General features: G+C 49.6%; 2 protein-coding genes across 7 annotated transcripts in view; one reads left to right on the top strand and one right to left on the bottom strand.

Annotated features, from left to right (window-relative positions):
• Positions 1-23,487, top strand: part of ELFN1 (extracellular leucine rich repeat and fibronectin type III domain containing 1) — an 87,133-nt gene that overhangs the window by 45,621 nt on the left and 18,025 nt on the right. For 2 of the 4 annotated variants that reach the window (XM_090151795.1, XM_090151796.1), the window contains exon 3: positions 3,042-3,173. The exons of the other annotated variants lie outside the window; for them this stretch is intronic. The gene's annotated coding sequence lies outside the window, so the exon portion shown is untranslated. The remainder of the gene's footprint in view (positions 1-3,041; positions 3,174-23,487) is intronic. 4 annotated transcript variants of the gene reach the window in all.
• LOC116237467 (uncharacterized) overlaps positions 1,954-23,487 on the bottom strand; it is a 31,855-nt gene continuing 10,321 nt past the window's right edge. Inside the window, exons 5-10 of one of the 3 annotated variants that reach the window (XM_090151799.1) lie at positions 18,014-23,167; positions 17,646-17,773; positions 14,708-14,836; positions 14,111-14,376; positions 9,776-9,884; positions 1,954-2,539 (exon numbers count right to left, since the gene is read on the bottom strand). In XM_090151799.1, the coding sequence (XP_090007925.1) occupies positions 2,468-2,539; positions 9,776-9,884; positions 14,111-14,376; positions 14,708-14,770 (510 nt within the window). In that variant the 5' untranslated portion in view covers positions 14,771-14,836; positions 17,646-17,773; positions 18,014-23,167 and the 3' untranslated portion in view covers positions 1,954-2,467. Of the gene's footprint in view, positions 2,540-5,433; positions 9,885-14,110; positions 14,377-14,707; positions 14,837-17,645; positions 17,774-18,013; positions 23,168-23,487 lie in introns of those variants that run through there. The other 2 variants (XR_016471775.1, XR_016471774.1) reach the window with 2 other exon arrangements.

The following is a 23,487-nucleotide window of genomic DNA, read 5'->3' as shown; positions in this document are numbered from 1 at the left end:
CCTGATTTATTGCCCTCTGCTCTCTTATCTCCCCGCATGTCTCAGACCATGGGAGCACATGTTGTTTTCAGCTTTGCTGGCAGCCGGGTTGGGTTGTCCCCTCCTCAGCTGCCAGCCACTGACCTCAGCTCTGCAGCACCAGCCAGGGTAGGCACAGAGAGTTAAGTGCACAGTTTAAGGGAGTCCTCTACGTTTTTCAGCTTAAGTTCTCCACATTCTCCAACATATCATGGAACCATTAAGGTTGGAAAAGACCACTAAGATCACCAATTCCAACCCCAGCCCATTCCCACCATACCCACCAAGCCACACATCCCCCAGTGCCACATCTCCACAGCTCTGGGACACCTCCATGATGGTGACTCCACCGCTCCCTGGGCAGCAGTGCCAGTGCTGCACCACTCTTTCTTAGAAGTAATTTTTCCTAAAATCCAACCTGACTCTCCCCTGGTGCAATTTAAAGCCATTACTTCTCATCCCTGGTGTCCATTGCTCCAGTGGCCTTAGGAGTTACCTGGCCCACTCCATCAGTTGTAGAACCACAGCCAGATAGCCCCAGGGTTGTGTGACAGAAACAACAGACCTCATTTGCAGTTCTTGGAGCTTTTTGGGTCCTTCATCCAGCTGGGAGGTGAAACAGCACCACGTGGCCTGCGCAGCCCACAAGCACATCCTACATTTTGAATATAGATTGTTTTCAATGAGCTGTTACAGTGCTGTTTGCTCAGGGGAAAAATGGCAAGTTATTTCCATTAACAAATAACTGTGAGAACTTTGCAATGTGTGTGTGAACGTTTCATGAGCATAAAATGAGGTGAAGTTTGCCAAAGAGATTATTAATTATGAATTGTTCATTCAGCTCTAATTGCTTGGGTCTAGCTGTTGTTAGAAGGGCCGTGTGCTGCCTTTGTAGTGTAAAGTTAAGGTCAGATAAGTGTTGGTAGAAATGACTTCGTGCTAAGTCAAGTTTTTGCTTGTGTGTAATGGGAATCTACCTGCTTAGCTTTGCAAGAGAGTAAACGGTGCTGCCTGAGCTCTTCTTGTCACTGTGCAGCCCAGAGAGGTAATGGAGAGTGAGCTGTGCTTTATTGACTCCCACTTTCTTCGTAGGAGAAATAATTAAATTCACCTGCAGAATCCCCATCTTCTCATGCATAGCAGTGTGCAACTTCCCTGCTAACTAGATTAGAGATTACTCATGCCAGAATCACTGATGAGAAAGCACAAGACAGGAGGGATCTGGCTTGGCTTCCAGATCCCAGGTGGTATTTGCAGGATTTATCCACAGGAGAAGCATCACTGTTTTCCTTTTGGCCAACCAAACTTTGTCTGGAAACCCAAAGGAAGAAGCAAGAGTGGGAACCCCACTGTCTGTCTTTCAACAGCATTTTCTGAAATGGAGCTGCGCTTGAAAGCCTCACCAGCTTGGCTTTCACTTCACAGAATACGTTTCCATCTCAAAAATACTGGGTTATTTGTTCTTACTGTAATATTCTCATCCGACATTCACTCTCCTGGAAATCACCAGCCCCACGTTCGCCTACCTGCATTCAATTACCTGTCATTGTTCTTGTTCTGCTGTCCTTCTCTCTCCAATTTAGAGATTATATTTCATAACTGACCTCCAACTACCTATTGCCTCCCTGTGACACTTCTCACCCTTTGTCTACCTGATTGATTAGTCCATTATGTTTTCCATTCTCCAGATGACTTACAGATTGCCTGGTATCTGTCACAGGCTTGCTTTTCTTCTGCAATATTTATTCTTGGAGTTTTGCAACGCCCTCCAGCTGCCATTCTCTCCCTGTTCGCTGTCCTCCACCTGCCTCTCTGGCTGATGCCTTGTTTGGAAAGAGAAGAAACCCATAGCAAAAAAGTCTCCTATCTGCTGTGAGTTCACACGTGCTGCTTAAAAACCACACTTAAGACACAGTCATTTTTTCAGCAGGGCTCTTTATTTTTGGAGGTAATAAAATGTCAGCAGATCAGATGGCAATTGGTAGCACAGCTTGGGTGGCAGCTTTCTCCAGGAAACGTTCTCACCTGCATAAGTCAATGAAACAGCAATCAAGCAGGGAGAAAGCGGGGTGTAAAGATGTGTGCAGGTAGCAGGGCTCTGCCTCTCTGGGGGACAGGGCTGAGATGTGTCCCAGATCCATCCATCTCCCTGAGCTTGGCAGGGGTTGTCCAGCTCTGCTGCCACTCTTGGCTCTTCCCAGCTCTGCCCATCACTCTGATGTTTAATTGACTGCCCTGCCCGCCTGGATCTCGCACTGAGTTTGGGTTGTCTTTCTGAAATGCTTCTCAGGTCACGTCTGAATAAGGATAGCAGGAGGGATGATAAAGTGCTTGTTGTTGATGTTGCTATTGTTGTTATCGTGTTGATGATAATGAAACAAGGCACTGAGCGTTGTGCAGATGAGTCCTGTTGTGGTCAGTCTCACTTCTCCTTGCTGTGCTGGTGGTCTCACATCAGAGCAAGCAGGAGGCTGACAGCAGTGGTGAGGACAGGGAGCCCTGGCCAGCCAGGCACCCAGATCTAAGAACAACAAAGGGGTGAGAAGTGAGCAGTGAGGACGATAAAATGGCAATTAAGAATTAAAAACACATTTGGTTCCCATGTGAAAAGATGATTAAGCTTATTGAAATCTGCCCGTGCAGTGTGGCTGGTGCTGGTGGTGGCTCTGCACTCCTTGAGGAGTTCTGTGCTGTTATCCATCCCTGCTGGTATTTGCCCCGCGCACGCCCAGAGCTATCTGTCTTCCTGCACCATTTGGCATTTGTCCCATTTCTCTAACTTCAGTCCTTCCAACATTTCTTACAGCCCCTCCTCTGCTAGCAGATGGATTCCCTTTGCATTATGATGTTGAGCAGCTGCTTTCAGTGCTGGGACCTTTCCATGGTCCTCTTCCCATACCCATCTGCTCCCTGCATTGCAGCAACTGGAGCAGCCGTGCTGTCCCTGGGATGGCTTTGTGTTACCCAACACTTTATACCCCCAATGAAATTTCCCCCTAATGTTTTCATTTCTGCCCTTGCAGTTCCAACACCAGTGCTGACCGTCCTGCAGGACCCCCAATGCTGTGCCCAGCGTGCCTCGCAGCCCCCACAGACACCAACTAGCACACCTTCATGACTTCAGCAGGAGCTGGCAGCAACACATGGGCACAAAGGTAGGGAGCAACCTTCATACTTGCATGTCCAGGGTGAGAGAAGTAGGCTGATGTGAGACAGCTGGGCATGGGGAAGAGTGATGGTGAGCTAAGCATGGACCTTCATGGAGAAACTATGAGTGAGCTGCCACACTGCTCAGGGTGTGCAAGCAGTGCAAGTTGTCATGGTTTTACATGTATTAGCTTGAATTCACATTCTCCTGTTAAGATTTAAGGGATATAGAAAAAAATGCATTTTTTTCTCCCCTGTATGAGGAGCTCAATGTGTACCTCCATTCCAGCTTCCACAAAATGGTGTTCTACAAAGCAGAAAAAAAAGAACCTCAGGTTCACAGTGGTGCTGTAATTTAGTTTTCTAAGCCCAGAGTTTGCCATGTGCTTCCTGTTGAAATGACTGGCTGTGCTGGGCACACTAAGAAGTATTCTTCCTCTTTCTCATCTCCACCTCAGCATTATGAAAAGGGTTTTCATCAGTTCATCGAGAGAAGGAGATAACTTTTGTATAAAAGTGCACAGTCGACAGGGTTGAGTTTTTGGATAGTGTATAATTTTTTTTTTTTGCACTGTTATTATTTAAAATATGCTTTTTAAGAGGACAAAAGGGAACGGTTTAATGGAAACAAATTTCGACAGCAGAATGTGCAGCTGGATAAAAAAAGATTATTCCTGTTATTGCTTGGGTAGACAAGTGAATTTGGAATTTGAGTACAAAAGGTGTTAAAAAGTGTGCTTAAACTTTTCTTCGGTGTGCTGCTGAGATTGAAAAGAATAATTTCAGGAGAAAAACTTTTCTCACAGCCTCCATTTCCAGCATTGTCAAATCTATAGCTGTGGCCTTTTCCCACAGCTATTATCATGTTTTCACCTTTTCTTCTTTTACCTCGTTTATCCTCTTTTGAAGAAAATGCAGTGCTGGTGAAAGGCGTGCGGGTCCATGAGTGGAATGGTAGTGCTGGGTGTTGGGCACTGCTGAAGGCCAGATGGGATGGAGAGGGTGCAGTCGTTGCTGGGGAGCAGGGACTGATGAGCATCTTGGGTTGGGGCTCATTGTTTGAAAGCACCTACAAGTCTACAGCTCCCAAGGTATGCCTTCAAAGTGACTTTTGGCCAGTGAGGATGCAAAGATAAGCAGAGAGTAGGCGCTCGTGTCCCTTGGGTGGACACAGCAATGCAGGCAGATGGACAGCAGTGAGTGTCCTGCTGGAGCCAGACCCAGAGCCAGGCAACAAATTACAAATATGAGCGCCAGAACAGCTTGGGACACAAAAGATAAAAGACACTTATGTTATTTGAACCGATAAGCCCTACGTCTTGAAGATGCCTGCATTAAAGGCTCCTGCAGGGTCTTCACAACTGAGTGTTATACCATCCTGCACCGAATTACCAAAGATGCAAAATGGAACTTGCAGAGAAAGCACTGTGCCTGCCAGAAAGCAGCAGAATAAGATGAGAACACTTATGTTGAATAATTTGGAATTGGTCTCTGTGGACACCGAAATGCTGCTCCTGCAGGGCAGTGACTGCAGCTGCTGGTCTCAACCCCTGGTCTCCTTCCTCCTTCTTCTGCCCAACCTCTGCATGGGCCGGGTCAAATGCTGCCCAGCAGCATGAGCAGGATCTCCCGCTTCCTTGGCAATCATTGTCCCTTGTGTTCCTTTCTCAGAAGCCCTTTCGCAAGCAAGAGGATATTTTCAAGGGCTGTAAACTTTCATCTCAATGTACATTTTCATGGCTATTCACTTTGGAGGAGACGGAGAGGTAGTTTACTCTGTTAGACCAAATGAAAGGAGCCTATGCTGGTAGCTATGTGGTATTGTGCAGGGGGTCAGAGGGCTGGAGAGGAGAATCCACTGAGGCTGCCAGCTCACTTCTTGCAGAGGCTGACAAGGAAGTGTTGCTTTGTACTTTTTTGTGTTGTGTAGGGGCCCATTCAAACCAGCACTGACATCTTCAGCATGGTAACGTCATGGCTCTAGCTGCAGTGACCTGATAGCAGCAGGATCTCTAGGCAATGCATTTGGTGAGATGAAGCAGACAAGCTTGGAGGTGGCTATGCTCATGGCAGTGGGCTGCTCATTTGGGGGGGCAGAGTCCAGGAGAGTGTGGGGTTGGGGACCTCCAGCCAGCCCATGCCTACATGGGCAGCTGGTGACACCCGATGGCATGGCTCTTTCTCCAAGTGGCTTTGTGCAATGAGCAGATGACTGAAAACCATCTCCTGGGCAATCCACTTCATTCATCAATTAAATTGTTTGCTGTGAACAGTTTGGCCCCATCCAGCTCCAGGATTTCAGCCTTGTAATTTTGCTGGCAGAAGATGCCGGCGCCATGTCCGTGAAATCTGCCTGCCAACTGCTTCCCCTGCTAAGCATTTTCTAGGCTAACGATCCCAAACATCTTGCCAGCATCCCCGGCTCCGTCCCTTTCAGGGCAAGCCGCTCATATAAACATGAGCACCTCTAAATGACTCCATCTGCTAAGTGACGTTAGGAAAGAAAAGATTATAGCAGGAATTATTGCCACGTCCTCAGGTTATAACCCTGCTATCAAATGGGCTGGAGGAACAAGGGGACCGTCAGGAGCCAGCAGAAGCTCAGAACCACCTGGGTGACCGTCAGCTTGATTTATTTTCTTGCTCATTAGATAAATTAGAAAACTGGCAATAGAAATCATCATCTTCTCCCAGCTGCTTGGAAATCTGCCACGTGGCACAAGACATTGGGCACGGGGACATGCAACTCCTTCCCAGCCCCTCATTCCCGTGCCAGTGCCACCCAGCAGTGGGGCAGGGATGTGGGATGGGTCCTGGGCTGCTGGTGCCACATCTCTCCTCAGTGGTCCCTTAATCCCAGTCTGTCTCAGTGACCCACCTGGCAATCACTTGTCTTGCTGTTCTGTGACAGCGCTGGCTTCTGAATAGCAAGGCTTACAGATGGAAGCAGTGATAACAATATTGCTTTTGAATAATGGCTTTGACCTCAGAACCATTCATTACCTTCACTTCACAAGTCAAACACACTATAGCAAAATAACCCAGTCTGTGGATGTGCTGTCAGCCAGAACTTGCTGCCCTTCCGAGCTGCTGGGCAAGATTCTGGTCATTGGTTTTCAGGTGGGTTGTGATCCACCTGCCTGCAGCAGCCACTCCTCCTGCTTACAAACTGGACTCATAGTGCATCAGAAGGTTGGAGCTTAAGAGCCCAACTTGCTTTAAACCCCTGGGCAAAACTCAGCAGCCAGGAGGCTGGACTGCAGTTACAGTGCCATCCGACCTGAAAGCTCAATGAAATCTTCAGACCATGTAACCACATGTTAAATTTGGATCATTTATACCATCCACATTGCAGAGAAAGTCTGCTCAGCTGCTTTGGATGCACTTCCATAACATGAAATGAAGACACGGTTGCACACAGTATTTACATACAAGGATGAGCTTCCAGCCAGGGTGAGCTATTGCAGACTGCAAGACGTTGCTCAGCAAACATAGAGGAATTCCTGCTGCCAGCAGAAGCAGAAGTGGGGGATAAACAAGGCAGGGGACTCGGGGAGGGGGGGATGGTGGCTGACGTGGGGTTCCCCTGCCTCTCATAGGACCCTTGTCACCATGGGACAAGATCTGCACTGGGACTCATGTCCTTTGAGCTGTGCAAATGCTGCATGGTGGTGTGGGGCGGGGGAGACAGGGCTAATTCCTTCCTGAGATGCACAAGGAATCGGCTTATGGCCTGAAGCTCTGATTACTCTTAGCTGAGCCTGGTGAGGGTAACCTCACACATCCTGAAGTTACCCAGCTTTTTGCAAAATCTGGGGGCTTGTCTGGAAGAGATCTGAAACTCCGAATGCACCAGGTGGGCAGCGTCACCTGGCCCAATGGAGGGCTGTGCCAGGCAGCACCATCTGCCCTTTGAGCCCTGCGTGGCAGCATCTGCCATGGCATCCTGGAGAGCCACTGCTTGTGGTGTCTGTGTGTGTCCTGCCACCAGCAAGGTCCAGCCCTTGGTTGCATCGCCACAGCTCCCTCCATAGGATGCTTTCCCTTGTGGGATAGGATTTGGGCTGCTGTGGAGGGATGGGATGCCATGAAGCAGCAACCCCAGCCCCTACCGGCACGTGGCACGAGCAGCAGGCTCAGCTGTGCAGAGCCCCGTGGGTGGGATGCAAAATGAGATCATGGCTGTCCCCACTGAGCCTCCAGACTGGGGCATGAAAATCTAGCAAGAAGATTAAAAGGTGTCCCCAGGCAGAAGAGGGTATTTATTTCTCTCTGTGAGGTGTGCGTGGCGTGGGTGGCACAGGGCTGGTGACATCCCTGGAGCATCTGCACATGGACAGAGCCATGTCCCCATGGGGACTGATCCTGGGGGCAGGGCAGTGGCCAGAAAAGGCCTCTTCAGAGCTGCTGGGCACCTCTGATTCCCCCTCCCTGTAGACTATGTTTTCCTCTTATTTTACTAGGGAGGAAGCTGCTAAGAAAGATTGTCTGATGCTTCTCGCTGTTTCTAGGAAATGAAGGGCCTGGAAAAGTGCTCTGAAGTCACTTTTCCTCTGAAAAGACCCCAATATCTGACTGAGAAATGCAGCCCCTCCTTGGTCAGTCTCAAAATCTCATGTGCAGTTTGGGTGAAGAGTGAATGCCATCAAAATCCACATGTATCCTCAGTGTGGAAACAAGAATATCCATGGGGATGTGAACATTAAATCCTGGCTGGGGCAGGCCAGCAGCTTCTCCAAGACAGGCACTTTAAAGCTGTTAGGACCCAGACCAACCTCTTAATAAAACTCAGTGGTAATGACTGAATTATATTTAAGAGGCTTATTCGTACTAAGTAAATGCAAATAGTTTACATGGAAAACATTCCCATTAAGCTCATTTCTACATAAAATGCTAACAGATTGAGATTATGACTCTAATGATTATTTTTATTGCTGGTTCGCATTTAAATGGCATAAATTTCCCCCTACTGTTCTCTCTTTGGGTTAAATCAATAAAACCTATTAAGAAGGTTAGTCTTCCTCCAAGATTCCTCCCTCTCTTCTTGCTGGCTCATCTCCACGGGTGCCCTTTCCATCCTCCCACCACCACCAGAGATTTCGCAGAGCTGCCTCCATGACGTTGGTGTTGTGGATTTGAAATTCCCCTTTAGGGATGGGGGCCTACAGAGCAACTCAAGGGCTGCTGGGCTGGTCCTCTGCCCAGGGAGATGTGGTTGGGGCTGGATCTTCTTGGAGCTCCTCTGTTATCTTCCCTCCTGCTTTATCACAGCCCCTATCTTTGCACTATTGGGCTCTCAGTGCTCCTGCCATGCTCCTACAAAGAGCGGCTCATCAGGCGGGTGTGGGGTTTCTGTTTGGAGCTGAGTTATCCTGCTATATACACAGCGAAAGATTTTAAGATGCTGACCTTTAAATTGGGCTTCTTCCTGCTTGTGTAAGGAGGAGGAGGGTTGGGTGCCCAAATCTTATTTATTTTAATGACATATCCCTCATGTGGAGGCTTTGAAGTGCTTGGCTTTAATGCAGCTCCCCTCCCTGTGCTGTAACTTGGCTGTACCATCCAGGGAAGATCTCTGCTCCCTCTATAGGGCCAGGACCTATAGATCTGCAAGGCCACCCTCATCCCACAGCTTCTCTTGAGCAGCTCCATGCGCTGGGTAGAAGCACCCAACCCAGGTACCATCATACATGGGTGTGTGAGCTCATGGCAGTGCTAGCACAGGGATCTCCACGCTCCATCATCAGCACTGCTGACCTTTCTTTCCTCCATTAGTCTCAGCATCACTTTTTTTCTCAGCTTCATTTGCATAGGTTTCATGTTATCCATGTTTTTGCTTTGTCCCTGTTATCCCATTACCCCGGATAATCAAAGCTGGCTGTAATAGAAACAGCAGAAACAATTTGCTTACCGTCCTATTACAAGATATTCCCTCCACTAAGTCTGAGAATACCTGCAGTTCTCTAGCAATGCTAATTAACTGTGCGTACATATAGAAAGGGAAGCTAACGGCACTGCGACCCTTTGGGATGGTGGGGATTAAAGGAAGATAAGATATTATTCTCCTTTTTCTCTGTGCTTCAGTGTCCCTACCCTCAATGGAAATCACTTTGCACTTATAGAATAAAATGTAATACATGGTGGGGGGAAGCTGCTGACTCTGCAGAGAGGAAGGAGCAGATTTCACTGCTTGTAAACCCACAATGAAATTAATGATCCCACTGATGCCTTACTCCTTGCCCTAGCTCTCAGAACGAGGTGGGATGGGGCAGTCCTCACCACGGGATGCTTCCCAGTAGCACATCCCATGGTGCAGGTCCAGTTCTACCGGGGCACTGGTTCCCAGCAGTTATTCCCTCTTTGTTTTGCATGGCATAACATTGCAGGCTCAGGATTGACACAGCCCATACATGAGGATACATGGGGCGAACTCCCACCCTATGGAAGCAGCATCCTCTACAAGTGGCTTTATTTCTGCTCATTAATGCAACGGTGTCTTTTCAGGTCCATGCTTCCTTCCACTGATCTTTGTGCACAATGCAGGGGAGCCACACACCGAGTGGCTTGCACTGGAGGTCACAGCACAGAGATAATGAAGTTGTTTTCTCACCCTTTGTCTTTCTGGTGATACGGCTCTGCCTGTGCTCATGCCTCTGCCCAGCACTGAGTTGGAGCCTGCAGGAGGATGCCCACATGCAATCAGCATGGGCTGCACGTTCCTGTGGAAAGAAGCAGGAGTAGCCTGGGTTGTGGTCACCCCCCAGTTTAACCCCAAGACCTTGGCCAAATGGAAGCTATCCATTCTGCTGGCTTCTCCGGGGCAGGCAGGGAGGTCAGGTCCTGCTGGGGATGCGGCACCATGAGTAGAGCAAAGGGCTGTGTCTGTGCCTAGAAGAGCTGCAGGTGGAGGTGGAGGAGCAGCACGATGGTTGGTACAGGATTTTTCCTTCCAGGGGTACAGGGCTCCTATCTACAAGCATCAGCATTGCTCCCACCTATCTACTCAGTGCTCTCCTGATCTCACCTCCCCATTCTGGTCACCTGAGTCTTCACCTCAGGAGAGCACTTTTACATGTGCCCTCTGTCCATCACACTCCTCAGAAATACCTGCTTTGCCCCAGGAACCTCTATTGCCCCCAGCACAGCCCTGTGCAAGACAAAACCCTCAGCAAAGCACTGCCAAGCTGCCTGTCCCAAAAGTTATCAGTCGCCAAAGCCCAGTGGGGCGGATATAGTTATTGCTAGGAAGCTTTTTATTTACCATGACCTTTCTGACATTACAGTAAATGCATTTCAGAGCACGAGAAGTGTAAAAATAAACTGCAAGGAAATCAAGACAGCTAATTAGCCAAAGGTTACTGCTGGGCTCAGTGACTGTCAGCCCTTTTGAAGTTCTCCTTCTCACAGGCAGATGTATTTGCAATGCTGCTGCTCCTTTGAATCAATGTCTTGGTTTCAAGAGTGTTTTCATAGCTGGATGTGACTAAGCACATGCGAGGCCTGTCACAGCAAGCCTGGGCAGGATGCTCACGTCCTTTAACCTCACACTCCCCTGGCACTGCAGAGCATCACAGAGTAGCACTGCCCTTGGCTTTGCTTGAAGCCCAGGCTGGACATGCATCTAACACTGTGGATATACAGCAATGGAAGTGAGGCAGTGCTGCCTCCTCCTGGGTCAGGGTCCTGTGTCCAGAGAGCAGCCCAGGCTGTAGTGGGAGCTGACAGAAGGGCCCCAAGGTCGGAGCTGTGCCCCCCACCCCAGCTCACTGCCCTCCCTGCAGGTCTCTCCTTTTGCCCCTTTCCACCCGCCTGCTTCGCTCCCTCCTCCTCAACTTGCTGCTCATTTCCTTGCAGAGTTCACACCACGCACCAGGGCTTTGTGTGCATGCGTGTGTGCAATTCAATTAAACAAAACACAATGAAATCAGGGAGAGACGCAGTCAGACAGCAATTCCCCACTCTGAGCGCTGAGCCTGCTTGTGCCCTTGTCACACGTGGGTTTGCGTGCAGCAGCCCCAGGGATCCCTCGCTTGAGGTTCCCATCCCACATCCACTCCTCTCATTCCACTGTTTGGACCTGGGGCTGCTCATCGAGCTATTTCCAAATGCTCAGCCTTCTCCATCCTTCTTTTCTCCTTTTTGCAGCTCAAAGAGACCCCACGAAAATCAGCAGTGGTGCTGCAGTGTGGGCCATTTGCTCAGCATTTTTCTCCTGCAGCCTTCCTGCCTTCTGCCTTTCCCCTATAATCTGCTCATACCACGAACACATGCTTTGTAGCATCCCTTGCTAACAGCCAGCTTTCTCACTTGTCTCTGCATGTGTGTGTGACAGTGGATGCTCTCTCCTGGAGCTGCTCCTCCCTGGCTGGTTCCCCCGCAATGCAAAATTCTCCCAGCCCCTTCCCCTTGGCTGCAGATCAGGGTTGTGAAAACGCACACAAAATGAGATTAATGCAATCCCAGTGCTCTATCCCTGCTTTAGCGAGTGATGTGGTGAGGAAAGGAGCCCCCACCCAGCACAAATCCTGCCCAGGGATGGGGGAGGTTGCACAGTGCCATCTCAGCACAGCCCTATGGGGCAGTGCTCAGGGACTGCCCTTACCTGGGGCTCAGTGGGAGAGGTGCAGCTCCCATCCTTGGGGGCCCAGTCACTGTGGTGAATGGGAGATGGTGACTGCATGCCCAGCAGAGATGAGGCTGATAGAAAGCCCTGCCTCAGTCGTGGCTCCTCCAGCCTGCACATGGGGGCCCAGGGTCCCCACAGCACAGGAATACATTCCAGCTGACAGTGGTTCTGCAGAATTTCCCCTGCATGCAGCCAATGCACCTGGAGCCGTTCCCAGATGTCTCTCCTTATTAATGCCCCTCTAGCAATTTTCTGAGGACCAGCCTCCATCTCCAGCATTTAAAACAGTCCCTTCCTCTTTGATTTATGGATATTAATCCATGCCAGCAGGCAAGAGGCATGACATGTCTACATAATATATTCATTATTAAATTGTTTTTGTTCCTTTCCTTTCTCCTCCACCTCCAAGTCTGCACCTTTCTTATCTCTCCATAACATTTGAACCCATGTGCTGTGCTCAGAACGACATCTTCCAGCACGGAGCAGCCAACATCATTTGCTAGGTCAATGTTACAGGTCCTCACTTCCTGCCCAAAGGCAGCATTCAGACTCTGGCACAGAGAAGACCCTCTCAGCCCCACCTCCTGTGCCATGGCGTGCCCAGGACGGTGGCATCCCATCAGTCCCACATCACTTGTTCTGACTGTGATATGAGCAGGCCAATGGCACGAGCCTGCTGGCAGCCATGCCTGAAGCAGCACCCAGGCAGGGATCCAGCAATGTGAGCCACTGCCGCATGCGTTCAGACACTGGCTCTGGATCAGCAATGGCTAATGGTGTCCAGCCTTCTGATTCAAGGACCCAAACCCAGATAAAACAACAGCACTCCTGTTCCCCACCTGCTTGGCTGCATGCCTGGCTCTGGGTGCTGTTGGGGGCAGGCTGGGTTTGGGCCAGCACTGAGCTCCCAGTCAGCTCACTGCGCTGGGAAGAGAGGAAGCAAAGATCTCCAGACTGTGGTATGTGGCTCCTTCCATGTCTCTTCCTGCTCAGAACCCTTGACAGACCTCCTCTCTGGAAGTTATGCTTCTCTCCTCTTAACAGTAGCAGAAAGCTAAGCTTCCCTGGCTGCTATGCCCACTGCAGCACAGCCCATCCCACCCCTGCTCCCCACCACCCAGCTAAGAACTGCTTTCTCCAGACCCCCCACCACCCTGCCCCCAAAACAGCACTTAGAGGAGAGGAATGCAGCTAAAACCTGATTGCAGTCACTGTGATGCAGCGGGACGTTAGCAACTTCAGGAGCTCAAGAGCAGCTTGAAAAATATGTCTGTTTCTGTTGGTGAGAATGAATCTGTCCCAGTGGCAATAAGGCTGCTTTCGTTCAGCGGGCTCTCAGCAGTGATTATTGTTGTTTTTCAATTTAAAAACCAGATGGCCTATTTATAAAGTATAGCATGTGGATTGAGATTGTTTTTTTTTTTTTTTTTCTTTGACCGAGCCCTGAAGGTGTGCACTCAGTTTCACTATTGACAACCAAAAGGAGCGGAGGTGACTGCAGATCCCCACTAGGGAAATAAGAAGCACAGCTAAGTGAGCAAGGCTGCAGCCACACCTTGCAGCCTTGGTGCAACATGCTGGGTGGGAAAGGTGTGGGGCTTTAGCTATGAAGAGCTTTGTTTGGTGGTGAAAGGGCCCTGCAGAGTCCCTGGATGGAGGTACCTTTGGCACCACACTCTGCTCTTGTCCAAAGTGGAGGTTGATCAGAGCTGCCCTTGGCATCACCTAGAATGCTCTCTTCCCATCTCAGCACGGGTTATTCTGGCAGGGCTTGCTTTCCTGTGTCAGTGCAAGACATTTGGAGCATCCTGCCAAGAATGCTTTATCACAGGCACTAAGCAGCATGTTGTAACAGTATCAAAGGCTGTGATTTGGGTGCTGTCAAACAGTGCTTGGGCACGCTGGAACATCACTTTCCATGCAGCCCACCATCAGCACCAGCATCGAGCCGGAGGGAACACAAAGACACACAGCACACCAACAATGCAGCTGCCCAGCATTCAGCTCAGTGCTGACCCTGGCAGTCGCTGGGGCAGACCTCCTCCTGCAGGTCACCCTGTGCCCAGCCCAGCAGCCCCACCATGCCACCATGACCATGCTGCGTTTGCCTTTTGTCCCTGTTCCCACCAGAGCTTATCTCATAGTGCCTCTGCCACCGTTTCCCCACACAGCCCCTTTTACTCCCGCCATTTAGTTATTTTCTTAATTAAATATAGATTATGGCACTGGGAATAGGGATTATTACTTATTCATAAGCTACTTAGATTTTAAAGTGTGTGCAGAGCAGGGCTTATCACACGTCTGTGTCTGCATCATTACCATGTCAAGGGCCAGGGTGAGCTCAGCTTTACCCAAACCATGCTCCTCTTCTCTCCACAACCCGGAGCAGCTCTCTCATCTCTCCCTTGCTGTCCCTTTCCAGCTGAGGCTTGCCAGCCTTTTCCCAAGGAAACCATTTTGTCTTCCAGCCCTTCCACGACGCCTCTGCTTTCCCCCTCCCTGGGTCTGTTTGCATCTCGCTCCCGGCGCGTTCCCCATCCCTCCTGCTGTGTGTGCAGCTGAAGCTCGGCCGCTTCGCCTTCCGCCTGTGGAAGAACAGGGACTTATTAGGAGGCAGCTCTGCAGGAGGTGCTTTTCTGTACCGTTTTCTAGGAAATTCCTCCTGCTACCTGGGTAATGGTTGTCTGAGCAGCAGCCTGCCATGCTGGGCAGGAGGAGGCTGCAGGGGAAGGTGGGAGAAGCAGAGGGAAGAACACAGGATGGGTGCTGGGTGTGGGTGTATCCCCAAAACCTTGGGGTCCTGCAGTGTGCCCAAGCAGAAGGGCCAAGAGCTGCTCCCTCCTCCAAAGGACAAGCATCTGCTTCCAGGTGCCTTCCCCTGCCTTATAGAATGGAGCAATAACAAAAACCTCTCACCTGGCTGATGGACTCCATTCTCTTAGTCCAGGTTTTGCTGTCCCCACGCAGTGCCATTAACATCTGGTGCTGCAGGATGTCCCCATGCAAGCCCCAAGGGGGCAATGGGGCAGCTCATCACACACAGGCCTGAAAAGAAAGGGGAGCCATTAAACCCCACCACCCCCACTCCATCCAGGGCTGTCCCCAGGCCAGCAGCAGGGTCCCAGCATCTCGCAGCCCTGCTCTCACCCCAGGACCCATAGTGTTCCCACAGTGCTCGCAGTGCTTCACCCCATCTCCTCCTGCTGTTTCTGCACCCTGTGTGGCCATTTCTGTGCAAACCAGCCTAAAACCTCTATTTTCTGTTGTCCCCATGCCTCTCAAATGGTACTTTCTGGCTATTTTAAGGACTACTATGCAGTCTTGGCTTGATAGCCTTGAGGACTAAAGACCTTTTGTCAACAGAGCAGATGCAAGACAAGCTGCTGCAAGATTCCTCAGAGCAAAATGATTTTGATAAATTGAAGAAATGGCTTGAAATCAATACACTGAAATTCAATAAAGTCAAGTGCAAAGTGCTTCACTTAGGAAGGCGATATCAAAATCGCAGATGTAAGATGGGGAAGAACTGGTATGCCAGCAGGAGAGCAGCCAAGGCTCAGGCAGCAGAGTAGCCCTCAAACTGAGCAGCAGACAATAACCTGGTGCTTTAGGAAAGGAAAGAAAAGGCACATCTTGCCTGGAGATGTATTAATAGCTTCAGATGGAAGACAGCAAGGTAATTTATTTGGCTCTATTCAGTGCTGGTAAGGCAACAGCAGGAGATACATATCTCCAGGTTTGGACATCACAACTTTCAGAGAAATTCAGACAAATTGAGAGAGTTCCGAGTGTTTGGAAAAACATGCTCCGGGAAGATGGACTGAAGGAGCTGGGTTTGTGCTCCAGGACAGAGACTGAGAGCGAGACAGTGTGTAACATTCATCCAGAATGGAAAGGGCAGTTGTAAAGATGATGGTGATCAATCGGTGGCTGGTTGGACAAGCTGTAATAGGCTTGAAGTGCAGCCAAGTTGAGTGAGACGCTCAGGAAAAGCTTCTTAAGAATCAGGATGGCCAAAAGACAGCGCAGGGTGCAGGGGAGCCTCATCCCTGGAGAGCTCCAAGAACCTACTGGGGTCTAAGGGAAGAAGTTGGAGACGAAGATAGCTTTACTGTTGAGCAAATTGCCAGGCAGAGTTGTCCATATGCTTTATGGCAACATCTGAGAAGGCTCTGCACCACTCACCTCACTGATGTGGCTGTGGTGACCAGGAAGCTGCTCCATCCCCATGGAGCTCACCCATCCCTGTGCCTGCCATAAGAGAAACCAGGGGCAGAAACCACAATCCAGGTGTCTCCGAGGACGCCTTGCTGTTCAGACATCCCCGTGGCCTCAGCCTCGTTGAGCTGATTTTTTGGCAGTTCTGTGGCTAGCTACAGCCTAGCGAGCTCCTCCAGATCAATCCCTCTCAGCTGCATTTTTGATCATAATTAATGTTTGCTGTGTAATTACATTGATTTTTTTAATGTATTCTGAGAGATGAGGGAAATTCAAAGCCTGGATGCATTGGCTGAGCTGAGGGGAAGTGCCCGGAGGGTTCTGCATAAATGCCCAGGGTTACATGGGGCTCTGCAGAGTTGCATCACACGGGGCTGGACATGGAGACGTTTGCTGTGCTGCTCTTCTATTCCCTGGCCAAACCGCTCCACCATCTGGGAACAGGACTTCATTCATTCACCCAATGGGGAGATGGATTTGCGCCCCACCTGAGCTTCTCAGGTCCAAAGGAGGTGGGTGCCCACCAAGGATTGAGATGCAGAGCTGACACAAAAGCTGAAATGCACTGCCCCTCGGATGCCTGCAGGCACCACTCTCATAGAGGCATGGCAAACTCATTGCCTGCGCATCCCTGAGCATCCCCCTAGTTAGAAGGCTTGTCGCTCATATTTTTTTAACAGCATATTGTTTTGCATCACCTGTTAATTACGTGCCCTCCGAGGATGGCTCCTGCTTGAGCAGTTCTGAGGGGGTCATGCAGCAGCAGCTCAGCACTGCACAGATGATAACGCTGTGACAATAGCTGCTGAAAAGCTGCCTTGCCACACACAGGTGTTATTAAGCAGCCACAGATGCTATACATTTTTTTTTTTTTCAATTAAAACCCCATACATTTCAAAAGAAAAAATAAGAAAAGAAAAAAAACGAGGCAAGAGACAAAGCAGCAGAGAAAAAGGAGCCAAACCGCCAGCAGCATTGTGCTGGGGGAAACGTTCAGCTGGTCAAACAAAGTGGCGGCCGCACATCTGCGGGGACGTGGTGTGACAGTGCTGGTGTGCTGATGTTGGCCTTGGCAAGGGACCCTCATCCCACCGCTCCCTGCTTTGTGGCTGCTGCAGGGGAGAGCTGGGAGTGGGCACAGAGCTGTGGCTGCTCCTCGCCCTTGGGCGGACGGCGCAGGGATTGGAAATTAGCTCTTAAATAGGCTGTGAGCCTGTTGGTGTAACAAGTTGTCTTCAGAGCCCGAGCGCTGTGGTGCGTGGAGGTGGCTCTCACTTCTGTGTTATGTGCGTGCCCTAAATGCAATTATTTGGCTCTTACCATGTCTGATATTATTATTGTTCTTGCTATCTTTGGTACTTTTATGGCCCCATCACCATAGTAACTGAGCATCTCAAAGCCTTGTAAGGAGGGAATAATATTATTTCCATTGTAGAGTTGGGGGAAGCTAGCAACAGTGCTCCCATGCTGGAGTCATGGGAGGACTTGGGCAAGCGTGGGGATCATAGTCTGGCTCCTTCCAATGATCAGCAGCCATCCTAACTTTTCCTGGGCACCCCCAGGACACGCTTCCATCCCATTTCTTCTCCTCCCCTCTTGAGTTAGCTGGATAGCAGCTTCCCAGACGGAGGCTCACCTTCATCAGCCAGTGGGCACCGTTTGGGGCAGGGTGGGCATGGGACATGCTGGCTTGCTCTACTGAAGCCCTTCCATTTTGCACAGCCCATCTGAATGCATCCGAAGCCAGCCTCTGCTCCAACCTATCTTTAAACGTTGAATGAAAAATGGAGTAGCGTCAGAGCGAGACATGTCAGATTTTCTTCAACCCTGACATATTCCAGGCTAATTTCCACCCTGGGGGTTTAGCTGTTTTTCCTGAGAGACAGCTGATAGAGATGCAGAAAGAAGGGTTTGAACCAAGGTCTTCTGCAGCACAGACAAATGATTCAAGAGGTCGGGCAGCTCAGCACAGAGCACAGACCCCCTCATTGTTCACCCACCCACCTGCCCCAGGGCTCCTTCTCCCTTCTCCCAGAGGTTCAGCTGCTCCCACCTTGCTCCACTCTTCCCATGCTGCCAGGTCTATGCCACTGCCATCACGTTTTCCGACACGCTGACTCCTTGTTGCCTTCCCTGCCTCGGGTCATTCCAGAATAAAACAATCTTCAATTATTCCCCTCTGTTTTTTTCCCCTTTTCTGCAATATATCATTTTTTAATTAAAAAAATGCCTCGTGGAAGTGTAACGGGCTATTAAATGTTTTGGTCCATAATTAACATCAAACTCCTGACTAAAAATCTTTATGGATTGAGTAAGCTCCATTAGCTGCTACATGAATAACGCTGTGCAATGCTCAGAGGCCCACTGGCTTCCAATCACCCTGATTCCCCTGCAAACAACCTGGGGAGAAGGTCCTCACCCTGCACCCATCCTTAAGCCCCTCGAGAAAGGAGACCAGAGCTCCCAAATCAATGCAAGCCACTCCTGAGCCAGGTGTAGGCTGCTCAAAACACAGGTTTGTGGCTGCAGACTCCAGCTAGTATGGGTCATTACTGATGCACGTCCCAGACACATACAGCCTTCTCCAGAGGACTAGGTGGTGGTAGTGGTGATGGTGGTTTGAATCCCCTGATGATCCTCAGCATCAGCTAGAATAAATTAACTCTGCTTCATACCCCTGGATGGCCTTCCAGCATTGGCTCTCACAGTACTGACACACCTGTTGGGGCTGCCGTCAGATTCTGAGCGTTCCCACCCATACTTGAAGGTAGAAATAATAACATTGGAACTGATGTACTACTATTTGATACTGCTGGATTCTGGATGACCAGCTCTTGTTTGCGCAGATGAATGCAGCTGCAACCTTGCCAATTTATGGTATTATTCCTTCCGGGCATCTCCTGTGGCATGTTCATTATGGCCATCGGACACAAACTGACTCAGTTCCATATTCTTGGCTTTCTGAATGAAGCTGAACTTAGGAGATACTGGTGTTCTCACTAGGTTTTCGTTATGTACTTATCTATTAGCCCATTGTTTTTGTGAAGCTCTGGATAGTCTTCTGGGCTTTGCTTGTGTGTGGAATGAGCTGTCAATCCAAATGGCCTTGGCTTTATTTCATAGCCTGGCCACCACTCAAATGCCTCGTAAGAGATATCAGAAGCAGCTCCTCTCCAACGTATGAAATGGGCAACTTTCAGCTTCCTTCTGATTTTCCCTTCATCCTAACATGAATTTTTCCTTGAAGCAAAGGAGGTTTGGTCCACCTGGGATAGGAGTCCACTGCAGTCTGCAGTATCAAATTCTTCTCTTCCCAGCGCCCTTGGATGAGGAGGGCCCACAATAGCAGTAGGATGAAGACCAGGCTCTGCAGAGGAGACCTTATCTCCCAAGGATGAGCTGCTTAGGACACCACTGCCTCACAAATATGGATAGGGGAGGCATTACCATTGCGCCCAGGAGCCAGGGGAACAACTAGGGCAATCAGCAACATGGGAAAAGGAAGGCAGAAACTGGCTTGGCACCAGGGGCTATGTTAGAATTAGTCCAAGTCCCAGTGTGCTCCCACTGTGGCATGGGAAGGAGCTGGGATACCTGTCCCTAGGCAAGGCACGCCTGTCCCAGAGCATCCTGGGTGGAAGCAGGGGGATGTTTTAATAAGCTGGGTATTTTCTGCATCCTTCCTTGATGCTGGGCAGAAGGGCTGAAAACTAATTACTTACAGGGATTTCATCTTTTTTTTTTTTTTCTTTCTTCTTTTTTCTTCTTTCTTTTGATTCTCATCTCAGATGTACTAAACTGCAAGTGAACAAAAGTTGGGACGCACAGCAGGAGGGAAACAAGCAGGGAGAATTATGCACTTTGTCAGTCCCCTTCCCAGCCCTGCAGGCCAGCAGCAAGCTTTGCTCCTTGCAGAAAACAAAGCCAGGGAGAGCCCAGCTCCTCTGTTTCCATCCCTGCCCAGGGGTGGAATGAACTCACACAGGCACTGCTTCGATCAGGAGAGCTTCTGCTGAGTCAGCTCGGCTGGAGACTTGGCCTTTCCAAAAGACCGCAGCTCTCAGAAACCTTGGCCAACATTTTATGGGTAAATATAAAATGAATTAGGAGGCAGGTTTTAAAATAAAAGATTGCTCTTGGAATCCAGTGGTAATAATCATCTCTCCTGAGAACACAGCATCTCTCAATCTTCGGCCAGTGGTGCGCACTCAGCAGCACCGCGCTGCCAGCAGAAGCAGTGCTGCTCTTGGACATGCACGTGCCTTTCCTTTTCTTTTTGCCTCTCAGGTAGCAAGAACCCTCTGAGCCAGTTGGAAAACATCTCAGGGCAATCTCCTCACTCAGAAAATGGTATTTCAACTCCATCTAATTGTTTGGAAGGGAAGAGATTGAGTTCACCGATGTTTTCAGCAAGGATGTTATCACACAGGTTTCGTTTGGACTATGTCATTTTGGCTTGCCCATGGGGCATGGCTGGGGCACTCTGCTCTGTTTGTGTTGCAATAGGATGGCCAAAATAGATGGGAGAAAAAAAAAAATCCATTTTCAAGTATTTTTTCACTGCAAGAAAAATAACCGAAAATGTTGACTTGTGCTCTCAGTTTGCTACAAAATCGCGTTTTACTGTCTTGGAAGTTCTCACAAGACAAAGTGGCTGGGATTCATCCCCCCAGCAGCAATGGCTGCAGCATGACCTTGCTCTGGGAAATGCAGCACCACCAAACCTCGTGTCAGAGGCATTGCAGGGATGTGGAAGCACATCAGCCTCTCCCCACAGCGATCCCAACCCAACAGAACCCCTCCGCCTCCAAGAGCACTGCTGTCATTCTCTGCCCAACTTCAGCCTCGCCGGTTTTGTCCCGGTGTCTAACCTGATTTCTCTTGCTGTAATTTAAGCCGATTATTTCTTGTCCTGTCCACCATGGACATAAAGAACAGATTATTCTCTTCCCCTTGGCAGCAGCCTTTTAAGCACTTGAAGACTGTTATCACATCTCTTCTCCCATCATCTCTTTTAGGCTAAATAACCCAGTTCTTTCAATCTTTCTTTGTAGGTCATGTCTTGTAGACCTCTGATCATTCTCACTGTTCCCTGCATGCTGACTGCAGTGTTGCTGCCTCCCTTTTGACACGAGCTGCCGATACCAGAATTTGCTCCAGTGTAGACCTCACCAGCACTGAACAAGCAAGAGAGATGATGTGGTGAGCCTGGATAGGTCATGCTGCTGCACACATCTCCCAGGGCACCGTGCCACTCGTTGCAATACTGATAGCCCACGTTCAGCTCATGACCCGCTATAATTCCTAGACCTTTTTCTGAGGAACTGTTACCAATTGCCTGCAGGCCTTTTGGGATTCTTAGGTGAATAGGAAAAGGCAGTGATGAAGTATTCTGGATGCGTTCTCCAGTGCTCGTCAGTCTCCTCCAGATCCTCATTTTGGTAGGTTCATGTATTCAAAGGACACCCTTGGTCAGGCCTTGATGAGGCTCTACACGATACCTGGGTTGGAGCCCTTTGGTTCATGCTGAACAGGCTTTTCCAATGATCTTTGCAGTTGCTGGCTCCTGCTTCCTCTTACTTTCTTTTGCTTTATCTCTCTCATGCAACTCATTTCACGGTCTAAGACATGCTTGTGTTAAACACTGGATAATTGTAATTTTATGCAAAAAAAAAAAAGAAAAGAATTTATAATTTTCTGCAGTCCACAGGGCACTGAATAGCAGCATGGCCTGGCCCCAACTCTGTTTGAGTGAGCTGGGTGTTTTTCCATGACCAGATTTTTTTTTTCCTTGGAAACTGAAAATTTCTGTTTGGAGGGACTCGGTGGTGGAATGCTGAAGGTTGCACCCTGGGGCTCAGAGCTGAGGGCACTCAGTGTGGGGACTCCACACAGTCTTGGGGTGTTGCTGCTCAATAGGACACAGGGAGGAGAGAAGGAAAATCCCAGGCACCAGGTGAACCTCTGAGCCTGGATCAGAGAGGATCTGTGTGCAGACCCTTCCTGCTTCCTCTCCTCCTCTGGGGCTATCCCAGCTTTGTAGCTGCACATGTAGCAGCTCTGGAAACCTCAGCCATGGGCAAGGTCTTGAGGGGAGCAAAACACAGGTCACTGCTGGGACAGACTCTCCAGGCAAGGCAGCGCACACAAAGGTACTTGCAGTATGATAGTAATTAATGTGGACGTTGCTGGTAGTGGCAGAGCTGATGCTTTAAGTGCACAGAGGCAGGAAATGAACCCCATCAATTTTTAAGAAGTCAGCTGTTTCCTGGGGCAGCTGTAGAGAATGGAAGGACAGGAGCTGGGTCTCTGTGAGGCAGCCCCTGCCTATGGCCAGCAGCACCCTATAGGATGGAGCTGCCTGTGGGAGAGGGCACTACAAAGCTGAAAATATGCTAGCAATGCTGTGTGTGGCAGTGGGGCTTTCAATCACTTCATCAGAAGGCATATTTCCATGCTGATGGGTTAGGTGAGGGTCTCTGTGTTGCTGGTTGAAGTTATTCAATCCATGCTTCCAGCATAACATGTTCGGCTGTGAGTGAGAGCATTTCCACAGCAAAGCCTTCCCATGCAGTGGAAGAGCTCTTTTTGGCTGGGACCTGAGGGGTGCTCCCATTAATTGGGAAACTGTTCTCCCCCAAACCCAGCAGTCTTTTGTTGCCAGTTCCCACAGGGTCAGGACAGAGACTGTCGCAGAGCGGGTGTTTTTATGGACTGGCTGCTCTCTTCCTTTGCAGTTCTAATTACACTGTATATTTTGGAAATAAAAACGTCCTTTTTGATAATATCAGTCACGAAAGCTCTCCAGCATTTCCAAGTACAGAGAGGGGGAGAGGCAAGTGATCAAAGACTAGCTGTAATGAGCTGTCAGAGGCAAGCCCAAGGTGACTGGGGGCAGAAGGACCATCATCACACTGGCTCACAATGCTCAGCCAGCTCCCTGCTCCCCATCCCTGTTATCTGGGTCTATGCACCCTAAACACACAATGCTGCTGAGAGATACAGTTTTTGCTTGCGGGCACCCTGGTTTAAATACACACAATGGGGGAAGAGATGCTTACCTTGCTGTAACGGACAGGACAAACACACCAAGACCAAGACCCAGGGGGTGAAAGCATCCAGTTACTCTCAAATTGGTGGAAGTAGTGCAGGAATCGTCTGCTGGGAGAGGAGCAGTCTTTGCAGCAGGCAGAGATCTAGGGCACTGATAAGTGTAAATCTAGGGCATCAAAGAGCAGAGATCTAGATCATCACGGAACAGAGAGCCAGGATGAGGAGAAGCAGAGACACAGAGCATGGAGGAGCAAAGATGTTGGTAATCAAGGAGCTGAGATGTAGGTAAGTAAGAAGCAGAGATAGAGGGCATGGAAGAGCAGAGGGCAGTGATCAAGGGCATCAAGAAGAGTTGCTCTAGGGCATTGAGGTCTGGGAATCTGGGGCACTGAGGTGTGAGGCATGGTCCTCCATCTCAGAGGGAC

This window comes from Phasianus colchicus, chromosome 16, assembly GCF_987193195.1.
Source record: "Phasianus colchicus chromosome 16, bPhaCol1.hap1.1, whole genome shotgun sequence".
NCBI classification, from domain to species: domain Eukaryota; kingdom Metazoa; phylum Chordata; class Aves; order Galliformes; family Phasianidae; genus Phasianus; species Phasianus colchicus.
Note: the sequence above shows the minus strand (reverse complement) of the source record. Positions and strands in the feature narration are given on the sequence as shown.